The sequence below is a fragment of the Aspergillus pseudotamarii genome (genome assembly GCF_009193445.1).
Source record: "Aspergillus pseudotamarii strain CBS 117625 unplaced genomic scaffold BDV38scaffold_11, whole genome shotgun sequence".
In the NCBI taxonomy this organism is placed as follows: Eukaryota; Fungi; Ascomycota; class Eurotiomycetes; order Eurotiales; family Aspergillaceae; genus Aspergillus; species Aspergillus pseudotamarii.
Genome location: NW_022475025.1, coordinates 187,197 through 202,623, shown reverse-complemented (window position 1 = coordinate 202,623; position 15,427 = coordinate 187,197). Strand labels below are relative to the sequence as shown.

General features: G+C 50.3%; 6 protein-coding genes across 6 annotated transcripts; 3 read left to right on the top strand and 3 right to left on the bottom strand.

Moving 5' to 3' along the window:
- Nucleotides 1-3: 3 nt before the first annotated feature.
- On the bottom strand, nt 4-1,692 carry BDV38DRAFT_290189 (putative flavin-containing amine oxidasedehydrogenase; the record flags this gene model as incomplete). The annotated part of the gene is made up of 3 exons (XM_032061425.1): nt 4-159; nt 214-1,575; nt 1,630-1,692. 3 exons carry the CDS (start codon nt 1,690-1,692, stop codon nt 4-6), a joined length of 1,581 nt encoding a protein of 526 aa, XP_031916533.1.
- Nucleotides 1,693-3,200: 1,508 nt separating this feature from the next.
- Nucleotides 3,201-5,773, top strand: BDV38DRAFT_269051 (putative rhamnosidase B; the record flags this gene model as incomplete). Its single annotated transcript, XM_032056896.1, has 4 exons — nt 3,201-3,224; nt 3,281-3,757; nt 3,815-4,533; nt 4,597-5,773. The coding sequence occupies 4 exons, from the start codon at nt 3,201-3,203 to the stop codon at nt 5,771-5,773; spliced, it is 2,397 nt and encodes a 798-aa protein (XP_031916532.1).
- A 281-nt stretch (nt 5,774-6,054) lies between these two features.
- Nucleotides 6,055-8,122, top strand: BDV38DRAFT_18480 (Zn(II)2Cys6 transcription factor). Its single transcript, XM_032052150.1, has 2 exons — nt 6,055-6,391; nt 6,456-8,122. The coding sequence occupies exons 1-2, from the start codon at nt 6,336-6,338 to the stop codon at nt 7,981-7,983; spliced, it is 1,584 nt and encodes a 527-aa protein (XP_031916531.1). The 5' UTR covers nt 6,055-6,335; the 3' UTR covers nt 7,984-8,122.
- Nucleotides 8,123-8,150: 28 nt separating this feature from the next.
- BDV38DRAFT_239746 (GNAT family N-acetyltransferase) lies at nt 8,151-9,152 on the top strand. Its single transcript, XM_032053801.1, has one exon. It carries the CDS (start codon nt 8,238-8,240, stop codon nt 8,850-8,852), a length of 615 nt encoding a protein of 204 aa, XP_031916530.1. The 5' UTR covers nt 8,151-8,237; the 3' UTR covers nt 8,853-9,152.
- A 376-nt stretch (nt 9,153-9,528) lies between these two features.
- On the bottom strand, nt 9,529-9,904 carry BDV38DRAFT_239745 (uncharacterized protein). Its single transcript, XM_032053800.1, has one exon. It carries the CDS (start codon nt 9,838-9,840, stop codon nt 9,604-9,606), a length of 237 nt encoding a protein of 78 aa, XP_031916529.1. The 5' UTR covers nt 9,841-9,904; the 3' UTR covers nt 9,529-9,603.
- On the bottom strand, nt 9,889-13,221 carry BDV38DRAFT_239744 (ankyrin repeat domain-containing protein). Its single transcript, XM_032053799.1, has one exon. The coding sequence runs from the start codon at nt 12,622-12,624 to the stop codon at nt 9,901-9,903; it is 2,724 nt and encodes a 907-aa protein (XP_031916528.1). The 5' UTR covers nt 12,625-13,221; the 3' UTR covers nt 9,889-9,900.
- Between the last annotated feature and the right edge of the window lie 2,206 nt (nt 13,222-15,427).

Below are 15,427 nucleotides of genomic sequence, written 5' to 3'. Positions count from 1 at the left end.
ATATCACATCGCATTTGCGCTTCGTTTGTAGCGCACGCCATGCGAGACAAGGAGATACTTGGCGAAGAAGTCCTCGGCAAAATCGTCGAAAGCCTCATACTCAGCACCGAGTCGGTAGGCCGCTGCAATTCCAGATATGCAGGCGATTTCGTGCATGTTCTGTGTAATAGTTAGCTTGCGGAGTAGTGAGCGAAGTGATTTGGCGAAACTCACCACCATCGTCCAAGCGCCAGCGTACAGCGTCCTATTTTTACCATTGATAAACATCATTCCTGGTACCACGCGTAGATAATGTTGCCAACGATGCCCAAATTGGTGCCACCACCTTTTGTCGATTATCTTACTGTCGTCGATGCCTTTCCACGTCCAGAGGTGTTTCTGCTCGTCGTTCAGGAATATTGTCTGATAAACGTGCCGGTCAGACTCCGGGGAAATGGCATTCTCACCAAGGGCCTCACGGAACTGATGCTGGTAGTTTGTACAGTCAAAGCCCATCTCAATCTTGTCCGGATCAGACTCGTACGAATGAATATAGTACATTGGAGCAAAGCCCTCCCACCCATCCTTCCGTGTTCTCGGAGTCTTTTGGGAAAATGAAATCTGGTCTTCGCGCGACTGGCTATTGCCCTTCGCACAAAGATGGCTCTTGTATCGGGTCTCGAAGATACTATCAAAATATTCGGAATCGGAATGCGTGATGGTGATATCGTTGAAGAATCTAACACCACCCAGGACGTACTTCTCGCGCCATGTCGCATGTTTTCCAAGTAATCTCTTGGCCTCGTCGGCTGGGCAGCAAATAACCATTTCATCGAATTCCTCACATAGTAGATCGGTGCCACCCGGATTATCATTCGCATCGTTGGTCGCAGGATGTGGGCGTAAGGTTATGCCTTGCTTATCTCGCTTTAAAAGCTCGGGGCGAGTCTTGAGCCGGAGATGGACGCCTCTTGAACTCAGGTCGCGAGACCAGTCACGGTAGAAGTCACTCAAATTTGGAAAGGTATACATGGTGGATTGATTGGGTAGAAGTGTATCAGGATCATAGTCCCACAATCTCATATTCTTGTCATTGAAGAGTCGCTCCAGGAGCACGCTCGGCACATTGGGTGTTTGGTTGCCGGTACCCAGGAAGAGAGCCAGCAATGGCAACACCATTTTGTTTCCAAACGCAGTGCTGAACCGGAATAGCCTTAACATGGTCTTCACTGGCAGAATACCTAGGAATGGCATGAGTCGCTTGATCCATTTCAATACGCGACCGAACTTTTGTATCTCGTCTGAAAATTGATCCACCAGCGGACTGGGGAACAAGTTCGTCCAGAAGCTGTCTGGTCCCTTCCCAAAGGACACTTGTAATTTGACGGCCACCGGTTCATAGCCGTATCTTCGGAAGAAATTGAAAGTATGTCGAAAAATGGGCGAACCACCCTGCACGCCCTCATTCAACCAGCTGGCGCCATGGCGGGAATCATCGAGAGGGATTGAGATAGCCTGACCACCGGTATGTGGTGCGGTATCAAACAGTGTCACTTCATAATTTTGCGGATGTTTTGCTAGTGTAGAAGCGCACGACTATCTTTTTATTAGTCCTGCACGTTTACTGAGTTTATTTCACATTCTGCTTACCATGCCCGCCGCACCGGCGCCAATGATGGCCACTCTCTTTCGTGAGTCGCTGCGATCATCCATCATGTCTCATATGATGTGATCTGTAATGGAAATAGAGTGGAAATATAGTCCGATTGACAAACTATACCATTTTATAGAACAGAGAGCATGTGAGGGCGGATTTATGTCATGCATGACATCACACGGTAACCCTGCTTCTATACCAAGATGCGTGTCTTCCTCAACCATGGTTCTCTGCGGCTGGCCACGATCTAGAGCCTTACCTTTACTGACGATCTTTAATTAAGATACCAATATGAGCAACACACAACGACAGCGTTAACAATCCTGCAAATGACACAGCACGTTCGATAGACAACAATTTACTACGGGTAAAGTTCAACATAAGGTGTGTTCCGGCAGATAGTCCAGGCACACTTCACTTAACCAAGTCAATATAGCGAGGTCGTATACCCCAAAGCAATGCATATTACACGCTCTTAGGTAGTTACCATCCCAATGTACAAGTACAAAGGTTACTACAGTCCAATCCATCATCGTCGTGGGGCTCCTCGACTGATACTTCGTCGTTCGGCAGTCAGCAGAGTCCACAATACCTTTACCTCTCCAATGAATTGACCAAGGAGCGTGCGTTGCCGGCGAGAAACTGGAATGGCTGGCTGTACTGAGATCGGGTGCCAAAAGATCGGATCGATCCATTTCCTTTTCGAATGATTCCACTCACGATCGATCTTTAAGCGACCTGCTCCATGGGGATCAACACGATCTTATAAGTTTTGGCACCCTATCTCAGTACGGAGCAGTATTGGTGTAAATAGAAAAGGTGGAATTTCTGCTCGTGGCTCAGAAAAAGCATATGTAGCCCCCATCCACCTCCGTCTTCTCTTGGAATTTGGCGTTCATAAGTTAAGCAATCCGTAGAGTTGTACTGTGATTGCTGAGTTTCATGAGTTTCATGGAGTGCTTGAATGGAAATAAACTTGTCTGATTGGCCTTCTTCCTAGTTACTCCCTGGTTAATGTTGTTCCTCTTGCCTAGGGATCCATATTTGACCTTCAGCCGCGGCACACCTCTGTACAGGCCTCTATATCATCGAGTGATGTCATGAATGGAGAAAGCAATTGTAGCACTTCTAACAGGGGCACTGGGCCTTAATACTTCGCTGCTAGTCTACTAGACAATACGTCGTTTGAAGCAAAAAAGAATTATTCAATTCTTTTTTTTTTTTTGTGATACGTCCCCTACTTTATGAATACTATTCCTCCGGATGATGAATCTACTATGCTATTGTTTTTAACCGAGACACTGAAGGTTGCTTTGTCTTGCTTTAAATGCACTATGAAATCTTATAACAAAAAGTTCATTTTATATAACCTCTCAAAGCAGATCTACAATATACGAAATTAACCGAACATCCACCTCGGGACGCAATAGCCCGAGACAAACCAAACCCCTCACGCGCGTCATGGACACCGGTCAGATTAATATTTTCAAATCCAAGCCCTTTCTGCGACACCCGAATAATAACAGTCTAATATGCGGAGGGACCCGTACCTGGTTAACACAATATGGTGACATCGGACGAACAGAAAGTATGCGCGACCAATTTCTGTTGGCACACCTATAGCATACTAACAAGTCTCGCCAGGTCATCAACTCCCTCCAGGCCAACTGGATATGGACACCAGACTGGATTGATTCGTCGCGAGTCAATACGGCAGGGCGAATTGTCCATTTCAGCCGTGAGCTTGACCTTCCGGAAAGTCCCACCCGCGCACTGTTGCATTTCTCTGCGGATACGCGATATAAGTTGTATGTCAATGGGGTCCGTGTCGCTGTCGGGCCAGCGCGCAGCAGTCCGTGGATCTGGTACTATGACACGCTCGATATCGCACCTTATCTTAACTCTGGACAAAATGTGATTCGGTTCGTCGTGGTGCGATACTTTGCATCCTCGCGCGGTGCCATGCCCTTTGAGAGGACGACGCTGCCGGGATTGACTGTGGTGGGCTCTATAGAGACAGGCAGTAACGTCGTGGAGCTAGATTCGCATAAGGGATGGCAGGTCCAAGTGGATGAGAGTATTCAATTCCCAATGGGTTTGATAGACGACGGATTTTTACACGTAAGCTGGCTCTATCTTGCCATTCTGAACATACCACCCATTATCTCGTTTTAACAGATATACGAACGAGTCGCTCCGACAATTTACAGCCCATCAGTAGCCCCAAAGGCGTATGGAATCAAAACCCTGAATGGCGATCTCCCACCCTGGCGTTTACGTCCGCGTGGGTTCCCAATGCCTGATCAGAGCCCCATCGTCGTTAACGTGATACGCGCCTGCGAGAGTTATATCAGTGCAGACGAATGGTCATCTTGCTTGTCAGGGAGTGGCCCCTTGACTCTTCGTGAGCGCTCTTCGCACATGCTTGAATTACAGGCCGAGACACACTCAACAGCCTTCCTCCGATGGGCATTTCAAGGGATCAAAAGCTCGTCGCAAATCACAATGAAAGTGACATACTCGGAGGGTTACGAGCTGGAGCCTCGTTCCTACCCGTACTTTCGCAAGAAGACAGATCGGCTGGATGCAAAAGCTGGTCATCTCCTTGGTCCATATGACGCGGTCACTTTGGATATCCCTGACACAGAAACCGTGGCATACGAGCCATTTTGGTTCCGGACGTTTCGCCTTCTACGCCTCGAGATTATAGTGGGAGAGGAACCGGTCCGGATGTTTCCAATGGATGTGACACAAGTGAATTACCCCCTCGCCGTCAAGGCCAGCTGGATCGAGCCTGGCGATGAATACAGCGAACGCATATGGGACGTGTCGATTCGCACCATGCGAAACTGCATGTTTGACGGGTACTCGGACTGTCCGTTCTATGAGCAACTTCAGTAAGTCTACAACCAGATATACCCGTTGAGATCGTATCCAGGGACGACTAACATTCCTGGCAGATACTCCGGTGACAGTCGCGCCGTCGGCTTGTTTCACTATCTACTCTCGGGTGATGACCGGCTGATGCGACAAGCAATCACAAATTTTGCAGCTTCAGTCACCTGCGAGGGTCTCACTCAGTCTCGCTTCCCTTCTCACGTCCCTCAGCTTATTGCCGGCTTCCCGTTGTATTGGGTCCTGCAGGTCTGCGATCACCATCTCTACTTCGGCGACACTCCCTTTGCTCGTTCTTTCCTCCCCCGGATCGACGGCGTCCTCGACTTCTTTGACTTACACATTGACCCCTTGGGTCTTGTAAGCGGATTGCCTGAGGATGTGTGGCAGTATGTCGACTGGGTCACCACCTGGGGTGCGACGGACGATTATCCCGACAAAGGGGTGCCCACCTCCGGTCGCAAATCAAACCGCCATACATACTTTAGCATGTTATATGCGTATGTTCTCCAACAAGCTGCACGTCTTGTTCGCGAAGTTGGTCGACCGGGCTATGCAGATGAGTATGAAGCGCGTGCGGCCGCCCTGCAACAAGCCATTCGAACGCACTGTTACGACGGACGGTTCTTCACCGATTCCACGGCGGACATCGCTGACGACGAATCGTCTTATTCACAACATTGCCAGGTCTTTGCAGTTGTGTCCGGTACCGCGCGACCAGAGGATCACGCCCGCCTTCTGACTGAATCGTTCGCGGACTCTCGCTTCGCGAAATGCTCGTACATGATGCGGTTCTATGCCCTTCGTGCGTTGTCCCTTGCTGGTGATCAGGTCTACGACAGCTTTTGGCCCCAGCTGTGGGACCCGTGGCGCAATATGCTAGCCAGCAATTTGTCCACCTGGGAAGAGGACGACGTCCGGCAGCGGTCAGACTGCCACGCGTGGTCTAGTGTGCCCATCTATGAATATTGCACCGAACTGGCCGGTGTTCGACCTATCGCACCGGGTTCGACTAGAGTCCTCTTCAAGCCACGTCTTGGGCTCAGTGATGCCATCCAAGCCAAGGTTGCGCTAGGAAAGGACAATGTTGCGACCATATCGTGGACCATTGGAACTGGTGGCGAAAAGAATGTCGAGCTACGACTCGAGAAACCGGTCGAAATTGTCAGTCAGCTGCCCGGTGGCCCTGAGGAGGAACACGGCCTCGTCGACTGTGTACAGCTGGTTCATAGAGCTCTGTAGAATGAACCAGAAATGGAGGTTGTCGAATAGAGGCAAAAAGATCGGGGACGTGATGGATTCCCTGCATTCATGCTCTCTTTCTCTCTTCCATCTGCGGTGGTGCCTTGTCCAGATTAAATAGATCAAATATCAATCGCTCTATGATCCACTTCCACTATTCGGTTGTTCATCTCCAAGCCTCTCTGCCAGCGAAGGTTGACAGTACAGCAGCGAGATGTTGACAGCGCTATGCATAAATAAAGCGTCGGATTTATATTGACATTATGGCTACGTCGTCTCCAGCTAGTTGAAGCAAATGAAGGAACAGAACTTGATGCCTTTCAAGTGGGTGAGGTGAGGGCATTGATGTTCCTTCGGGAAATCCGTGCATGAGACACTAGTCCCTGTTCGGTATAGCGTGCCTTGTCAATGAAGACCAACGGAAGACGTCGGACCGAAAGTGCAGAAGATATGGCGATCTTCCTGCTGCATATACAAAAGGGGGGCCACCCGGCCATTCCACTGCCGAGCATGGTAATCCGCAGGTTGTCCTTGAGCTGCTGTCAGGTAGTAGACACATACCATGGCAAAAAAGCCAAAGAAATATACTAGAGTGCGCACGGGCTGTTATACTTGCAAGTAAGACCGATTAATCAGCTTCCCAAGGGGTAGGTATCTGGCACAACGCGCTCACTATTTGTAGGATCCGGCGCGTCAAATGTGATGAAGCCCGGCCAGGGTGTGTAAGATGTACCAGTACCGGACGGAAGTGCGACGGGTATCCCCCAGAAGTGGTAAAGACCGCTCAGGCAGAAGAGCAGGGGACATTGCAGTCCCCGTTTAACCTTCCTCTTTTCACCAAAGCGGGCGAAAGTATGTCCTTCGACTACTTTCGCCGGCATACCGCATCTCAACTCTTGGGATGTTTCCACGCCGCTTCTAAGGATCGTTTGGTTCTCCAGATGTGCTATGCCGAGCCCGTCATCCGATACGCCGCCATTTCCTTGGCGGACTTGCATCGCAGCTTTGCAGATTCAACCAGCCCTAACGGTCCAGGGAACAGCAATAAGCAGCATTCCGCTCTGGTCCATTATGCATCCGCTCTCTCACACATGAAATCTCTACTCTGTTCAAAAATCCAGTCTATGGATACCTTTCTGACAGCTTGTCTCCTGCTTTCTTCCATTGAAATCTTCCAAGGTCGGTACCAGGCCGCTGACGTACACCTGCGCTGTGCCTTTTATATGTCAGAGATAGCAAAAGACACGGGCAGGGGCCCGGCGAGGCAGGACCGACCTAATACATTAATCATATCCAAATATCCTATGGTCGGTACCTTGATGCGCATGCGATTTCAATGTGATTTGTTCCTGGATGTCGCTTCCACTACTCCCAGCGCACTTACTAAGCCAGGGCAGTATTTCTCCGTCGCCACGCCGGACATGTTTACGTCCTTGGGTGAGGCTCAGGATATTCTTTTCAACCAGATTGATAGGTTCTTTCGACTCATCAACCAGATAGCTCTGGCAAAAATTGCAACCACGCCCGGCATGACGTCTGGTGATGTCGGTGATCGACGTAAATACCCCGTAGCCATGGCGGAGAGCGAGGTGTTTCTTCGACAAATACAAACCGAGGGAGTGCCCGGATTGGATCAGTGGGATCGCGCTTATCGGGCGTTTCGGAGCCAACACGCCCATACGTTTTCAACGCCTGAGCAGCACGCAGCGACGCTCGTCGAGATTTACCGCGATGCTTTGCGAATGCTGCTCCAGATGGACCACTCGCAGGGGGCGTTTGCACACGACCCGTTTGAAAGGGAGTTTGGTTTGCTTTTATCGAGACTACAGCTGCTCTTAGACGATTCGCCTCAACCTGCATGCACTGCTGAGGCGCCACCAGTTTTTACTTTGGAAATAGGGATTGTCCCAATCCTCTACTTTATTGCCACAAATTGTCGAAACTATGGTACCCGCCACGGCGCGCTTGCTATCCTGGCAGCGGCACCTCGTAGGGAGGGGACATGGGATGGCTCTATGATTTACACCATCACCAAGCGCTCTGTGGCCCTCGAAGAGGAGGGTCGTTTGGACGGCGACCAGAGCGCACGAGGTATCCCTCCAAGCAGTCGGTTGATAGGAATGCAAGCTGGGATTGATCCGGTCAAGCAGAGTGCTTTCCTCGTATTACATCAGCTCGGGCGTAGTCAGCGTGAGACATTTCAGTGGTAAGAATTGGTTAACCTCGGGCATGACTCTATATGACTCTATTATTGAGACTCATGCACTGGATTACTCAGCCTGTCTAACTGAATGCGGTGCCCGCACGGAATAGAATCATTCTTCGATCTCTTTTGTCTTTTCCTTTTTTTTTATTTCCCTGTGAATTTTTGACTTTTACTCCTTCTTTTTCCCTCTCCGACTGGAATTCCATACAATCTAACATCGCGATCTTGTTTACTTCGTCACTTTCCTCTCTTCAAAAAATGCAGACGGCGCGGCTACAGCTCGTCCGTCTAACCGAGGACCATGTGGCTGGCTACCACGCCATTTGGTCCGACCCGGTGGCCACCCGATGGAGCGCCCACGGCCCATGCAAGACACTGGAGGATTCCCGCCAGTGGATGTCCAGTTTGTTACTCGAAGCAAATCCCATGGGTGAGAACTATGCAGTACTCCTTCGGCGGGATACCTACTTGGATGATATCTCCAACGGGCTCAAGGGGAGTCAAGACTGCCCCGACGATAATAAGCCGTACGATATTTGGGCTCATGGCGGGTTTATCGGATGGGTCGGAACATGGAAAACGGATCCCCTCCCCGAAGTGGGCTTCATTTTTCACCGATCGACCTGGGGCCTGGGATTTGCAACGGAAGCTTTGAGGGCGTTTGTGGAATTATATTGGTTGTGCAAACCGCAATTCAAGGTGTTAGAGGCATATTGCGATACGGAGAACGAGGCGTCTGTTAAGGTCTTGCGCAAATGTGGGTTTGAACTGGTCGACGTGACGAGAAAAGATTATATTCTTCCTTGGATGACACCGCCCGAGAGAGATACAATGCAGTTTCGTCTGATCAGGACTGATAATCTGGACGAGTGAATGAAGGGCTAAGAAGGATGTATGGGATGCCAGCTACACTGGGTTTCCTTTGGAAGGACTGGTCTTTGTGGACATTTTCAATATACCCGCATGTATATGATTCTCGCTATCAGAGGATCTAACTCTGCATATCTATTGCTTCTAGGCGACCTTTGTTATCACATTAAATATCAACTGTATTCCTTGGTGAAAGGCTAACATAGCTCCTTGTCCATCTTTTCGTAAGATAGTGGGCTATGCGACGTTACTCTGCATATGTCAGTCTGGCTTCTTTTATGGGAACCGTTCCCTGCACAGTTCTGTAAGCTTAGGTGAAACTATGACGGACAAAGCACTGGTGGTATGAGGCTGTTATATTCCCCCCGAAATATCGGTTAACATTGCGAATACATCCTATGTTTATGGACCAGCTACCATACTATGCTTCATTATTAAGGGTGTGTTTCATTATCCATGTAGTTCCTTCCTGTTGTAGATACTGGACATTCTAAATGAACGTCTCGGGGTAAATCACCGCTGTTTGGGCATGGTAATACCGGAAGCCAGGTATAGTTGCTCGGGGGGGGAGGCTCCAATTGAGCGGGATCCTGACGTTGTAGGCCATCTTAGATGTTGCTAGACACTTAGAATAGGTAGAATTGGTATATACAGTTTGCTGTCTGATTAAATAACAGAAAAACAACAGAGCGTGCTATCAAGGAAGTAGAGCACTTGGTTGTAGACAAAGTAAAGGTCAGCATTGGGGACATTGTCAATGAGAGTATTTATGACTCTCGTATACATGCGATAGTCTCAGGTGCTTTACCCCCAAACATATGAAAATCAACATGAGAATTGTAAATAACATGCTGGCCTCGTCGTAGATTGCCTGGCCACAGGTTGGTGTCAGGTTCGACGATTCAGTAACCTGCCATGACAAGTTTGTGGAACAATTCCTCCGACGTTGACTTGGTGCGAGGTCAAGCATTTCGAATGTCCTCTCTGACATATTATCTTTCAATATACACAAAGGAAAAGTGGGTATATAGTTTCGGCCATTAAATGATCCTCATCTGCGCGCATTATCGAGTAGAAGCTGTGTTGCTTCACTCCAGCCCGATGCATCCACCATCTGCATCACAGTCTTACCAATCTCATCTTGTTTTTCAAGATCTACACCTCCTCCCTTTTCTACCAGAAGACGAAGGAGCCTCAGGTCTCGGTTCTCGATGGCCTGCATTACCGCGTTCCATTCCCGATACGTCTTGTTTGGGTCTGCACCCTTCTCGAGCAGCAATTCGATCATCTTAAAGTCTCCGTCGTGGCATCTACGGACCGCCTTGACAATGGGAAGATGCTCACCGGGCGCATTGGGGTCTGCGCCGGCTTCATTCAGCAAGAACCGCACAATATCTTCGTGACCCTCGCGAAGCGCTGTCGTTAACGGGGAGAAAACTCCGCCGTTCTTGTACTCGACGCTGGCACCCGCCGCTAGCAGCAACTTGATACTCTCTAACTGATTCGCCAACACGGCCATTTCCATGACCCCTTTGTGCGCCGATAGGTCGGTCACGGCGGGGAGGAGCTGCTCCAGCAGGGTCGGAGAGCGGACGGCCATACACACCGGCCAGTCCTGGCCACGCTGGTTGGGATCCGCCCCATGCGCCAACAGGAGAGCCATTAGATCGACGCGGTTATCACGAATGGCCGTTGTGAGGGCTGTGTGTCCTTGCGTGTTGCGATCGTTCGGATTCGCACCGCCGTGCTCCAACAGCCACTGCGCCGCCTCTGCGTTGTTGACTTGGACTGCCATTTCGACAATGCCTGGTGGCTGGTGCAGGTCTGCGCCGGCGTCGACGAGATCAGGAAGAAGGTGGGTCCGGAAGTGAGTAACACACTTCCACGCCGGATACTCGGATGCCATGACATTGGGGTTCGCGCCGTTGGCCAGCAAAAGCGCAAAGATGTCCCCACGGTTGTCACGGATCGCGGAGCATAATGGCGTATAAATACCATCCTTTTTAGAGTTGGGGTCAACGCCAGCTTGTAGTAGGATGCGCACCGAGTCAATGTTGTTGATGCTTGTTGCCTGTTCCATTATACCCGGACTCTTTCGGACATCGGCGCCACGGGCCATCAGGATTCGCAAACAGGCCGGCCGATAGATGGCTGACCAGAGCACATGTTCCGGTCCAGGGAGGTTTGGATTCGCCCCATGGTCTAGAAGTGTCGTCACTATTATCACCTGGTCGGCTTGGACTGCTTCAAACAACGCCGACTTCCCTTCCCGGTTCTTCAAGTTCGGATCCGCACCAGCATCCAGAAGGAGATCGACTAGTCGTTGAGGAGCTTTCTTCCGGATAGCTTCGATTAGCACTGTGCTTCCATTCCTCATCTCATGATTAGGATCTGCTCCATGCGCAAGTAGGACATGGACGAGACCCGTCTTAAGGCTCGTGATGCACAACCCAAGAGGAGACTCGAGCTCAGATCCAGTCATGAGACTTGGGTCTGCACGGTATTTCAACAGCAAGGTCGCTCCATCCATGAATGACCCTTCCACGGCGCAGAAGAGTGGTGATTTTCCTTCTCTGTCTGGTCCATTCGGGTCGGCTCCAAAAAGCAGCAGCAGACGCATCCCTTCAATGTCACGGTGCAGGATCGCCTCATTCAGGGGATGTGTATTCTCGCCCATGTCTGGTGATACGCCACTATCCAGGAGCTGTTCCATTAATTGATGGTTTCTCGCTCGCACGGCAGAGGCTAAAGCGTTCTTAAGATGGCCGACATTGGCAGCGCTGGTATTACTCGGCGTCCGTTGCGGCATACTGGGTAACTCTTGTTTCCGGTATGATGCTTTACTCGGCAGGACAGAGCTAGGGTTAGTATCTATCTCCTGAGCTAGAGTGGATGCTGACGAGCTCTGGAGGTGGGGACGATCTTCCCCTTTGCTGGTTGTATTCCGAGTCCTGATCTGTGATAACTCGAGATCCCTGCCATGGTGAGAACTCGATAATGAAAGCGAATCCAGCGACAGGACCGACGACAGGGTCTCTGGCATTGACTCGACCAATGTTCCCCCCCGACTGCTTACGCCAGGCTCTCGGCTGACATCGTCGTGGCTGGATGATGGCTTCGGCGGTACCGGTGGAACAGGCACCGAGGGAGGAGGCCCAGCGGGTGCTGTTCTCACGGCCTGCGGTGCTTGCTTCATCTCAGCGATCCCGCGTTCTAGCGTCTTCGCCTTGTTGATTCCCGCCACCGACCTCCCCTTCGCCATCCGATCTAGTGCTGCAGCGAGCCCTGCGTATCCGACTCCCACTGATTCTTCCGGCTTAACATCGCCAAGAGACCAGTGAAAAGCCAGGACACTGATCTGTAAAGCCTCCATCGTCTTCTTGAGCGACTCCTGGATCTTGCCCAGCTCGTGGCTAGGTCGGTTCCATCCCTTTTGTAGCTTTCCCAGTGCCCCCCGGTGTTCGTACTGGATCAGCCTAGTCACGACCCGATCCAGGTGCTGAAAGTCACGGTATGCCTCTATAAACTTCTTCTCCACCTCCTGAACAATGATTCGGGGCAGCGGCCGGTTCGCTGTCGTCGACTCGCTGAGGCCGGCTTCGATGGTCCACAGGGAACGGCATGTATCGAGAAAGACTTTGGAGAGATCGCCAAAGCCATCTGGGATATCGTGAACCGTACTTAGGTAGTCGAGCATCCGAACGGAGATGCGATTGCCCAGCTGAGTTGCCTGGGCAGAAATTGCAAAGACGGCATCCTCCGGGGTAGGAGCCATGACACTGCGGATTGGGGAAAATGTTTCGTATCTCTCAAGTGGGTATCGTTGTTTCTTTATGTGCTGTGGTCGGTTTCAGATGGTTGTTGGATTCTTTGTTCTTCGTGGAAGTTACGACGTCGGGGTTAGAGGAAAACTTAGGCCAATCAAGTCCATCAGCGCACAGGATACCTGTTAGAATCCCGACCATAGAGCCAACGATTGACAACTGAAATGGGATTGCCTTCGTGAGTTGGTCTCATTGGATGTTCACCAGTTGCTCCGCTGGGAAAGTGGACCACGCAAGGACCCGTCGCAGGCACCATGTGCTAGTCAAACAATTGGGGCTCCTGGTGGGCACTCCCCTTAGCCATGATGATCCTGTGTCTGGAGCCAACCAAGATCCTGGGACCTCAAAGACCCATCGAAGACGTACAGTCGAGTATTGTGCACGTAATCTACTTCTCAAAACTGGGCCAAATTCTAACCCCGCGACAGTGAGCCGATCGACATTGGCTCTGTTGCAACGCTGTATTGTCTTCATCCTACACTATACGATGTGTCTACAAGCAGCATATGATCAATGATTTGCAATTAACAGCTTAGCGGATAGTGACCACAACTCCTCCCCCTTACCTTGCGGAAAAGGAGCGTCTGCATCTCCGCAGGGTCAGATTTTTTTAAGCCGAGTGGGCTCCATCCCGTCAGCTGCTGGCAACCTGGGATAGAATGCGCGAGAATCTGACGCGATGCCAAGGGGAAAGTTTGGCGAACAAAGTTTAGGGTTTCTTGGCACGTGTTCGAGACTGCACTTGGTGAAGGAGTTTGGGTACATCCGGAAAGTCTCGTCCGCACAGCGCACCGAATTGGTCATGGTTGCGAAAGATTGGCTACTGGGGCGCCTCGTGCATCAAGGGACAAAGCCGTTGATATTGCGCTGGTGGAGCCTGGAGCCTGGAGAGAACCAGACTTTGTCCTCTGGCGACGTGGTGCCAAATGCAAAGAAGCATGGCCTCGGTGTATCAGCATGCGTAGTCTAACCCTGCTTATTTTGTTCGTTTTTTTTTCACCACAGGTGTTTGATACAGAATAAGCACTTTGCTCTTAAGTCTCGTTTGTACTTCACCCATTAATATTCCCCCCCCTTTTTTTTTAATCCCACCAAGGAACCCAGCCTCGTGGTAATCTCGGAGGGGAGGGAAGAAAGTTGGTCGCGGCTAGTGTAAACCTTTGGAACCGCTGAAACTAGGCTGCTGGCTAGCGGTAAGCCCTAAACCTCAAATTGCGCTTCATGCGTGTGATCGTCACTTTCAAGCCCTGGCCAAATGTCTCACTAAATCTCGCACCGTGATAAAAAAGGAGCACCAGGACAAGAACCCAAGACTGTTATCTAACCCTGATATTATCTCCGCGTTGAAGATTGGCGGACGATCGCATCCTTGTGCTTATCCATGTTTCAGACTTTGTCTTTCGCTCTCCACCGCTTAAGTGAACCTTTAGTCACAGTTTCTGCATCTTTTCAATTTCAAACCCCGAATCTTGGTAGCTTTATACACTTTTCGCCTTCCGTCCATGGGTTTGCATAATTACCTCAAGATTGGGTGAGCGTAGGGTTACATTCATATCGTGGATCGGATTATTCAGCCGTCTGGGCATTCAACGCCGCAACGAATGACAGTTGCCGTTCAGGTTGAGCGATATTCTATCAGGTGGAGTGCAGAGCATCGATCTTTCGAAGTTTAAATGACCATGATCTGGTCCTGTTGCCCGCCCAATGATGCTCTCCCATAGATAGCTCCACCTGGCCCACCTCATTTTCAGGTGAGGGACCCAGTCAATTTCTGCAGGTGCATTCGAGGCATTCAACGCGAACAGCTGCGCACACAGGAGGAGGATACTATGTCACTTGAATCCTACCTCAGAAATGTATCGATTGTGGACAATTCAGGGGAACCATGCCCCATCACGATGCGGGTCGTTGCACGACGCGAGTTGCCAGAAGAACACTCACGTCAAATAACCTTTATGCCTAGTCCCTGTTTCAGGCCGACGCACGAATCTGCACTTACGACCGAACTCAACTAATCATTCGGATTGTGCGTTTTTACTATAATGACGACCGATGTGTCGTCGATCATCTCCCACAGGGAAGTTGCCTAGTGTCGGTCGGGGAACGCGGCAATGACCGCTAATCAATGCGACCTTTTGCCTTTTTGGACGTAAGATGTGCTATCATGGCAGGGGAGATCTGTGCATGACAACACGAAAAGGGATATACATACTGTGCTTAAAGGGGTTCTGCTCGGGATGCCTCGCCGTAGTGAGCCTCCTTTGTAGATCGTAATTCGCAACCCCATTCTTGGTGTTCGATTTTATTTCAACATTGGCGTAACTCCTTAATCTCCCAGGATACTTTACCAATGACGTGTATGATGTGCGTCAGGGAAGAGCGGAATATATTCAGGAGGATATTCGTTTATTTAGCCTCCAGGCAATTGGGTTACCCGATCCGGCAGTTTTGGAAGGCACGAAGTTAGCACCGCTACCTCATATTCGAGGTTAATAACCAACTATTTAGAGTTTACGATTTAACTTAGCTGTTCAAAAACTTGGAATTCAACGGATTGGGAACTCGCCATGGCAGGGCAACGCCCCATGAAGTCTGTTCTTAGTCTAGACTTTCGTATGGCTGTTCCCAGATGGTGACATACGGCTCTTTGATAACAATGTCGCCTTTTTCTCATATATTGAGTATGCGGCACACGAGCCGCATCCCCGACGCTTCTAGACGGGGATCAAGGAGCCGAGGTATACGACTAAGAAC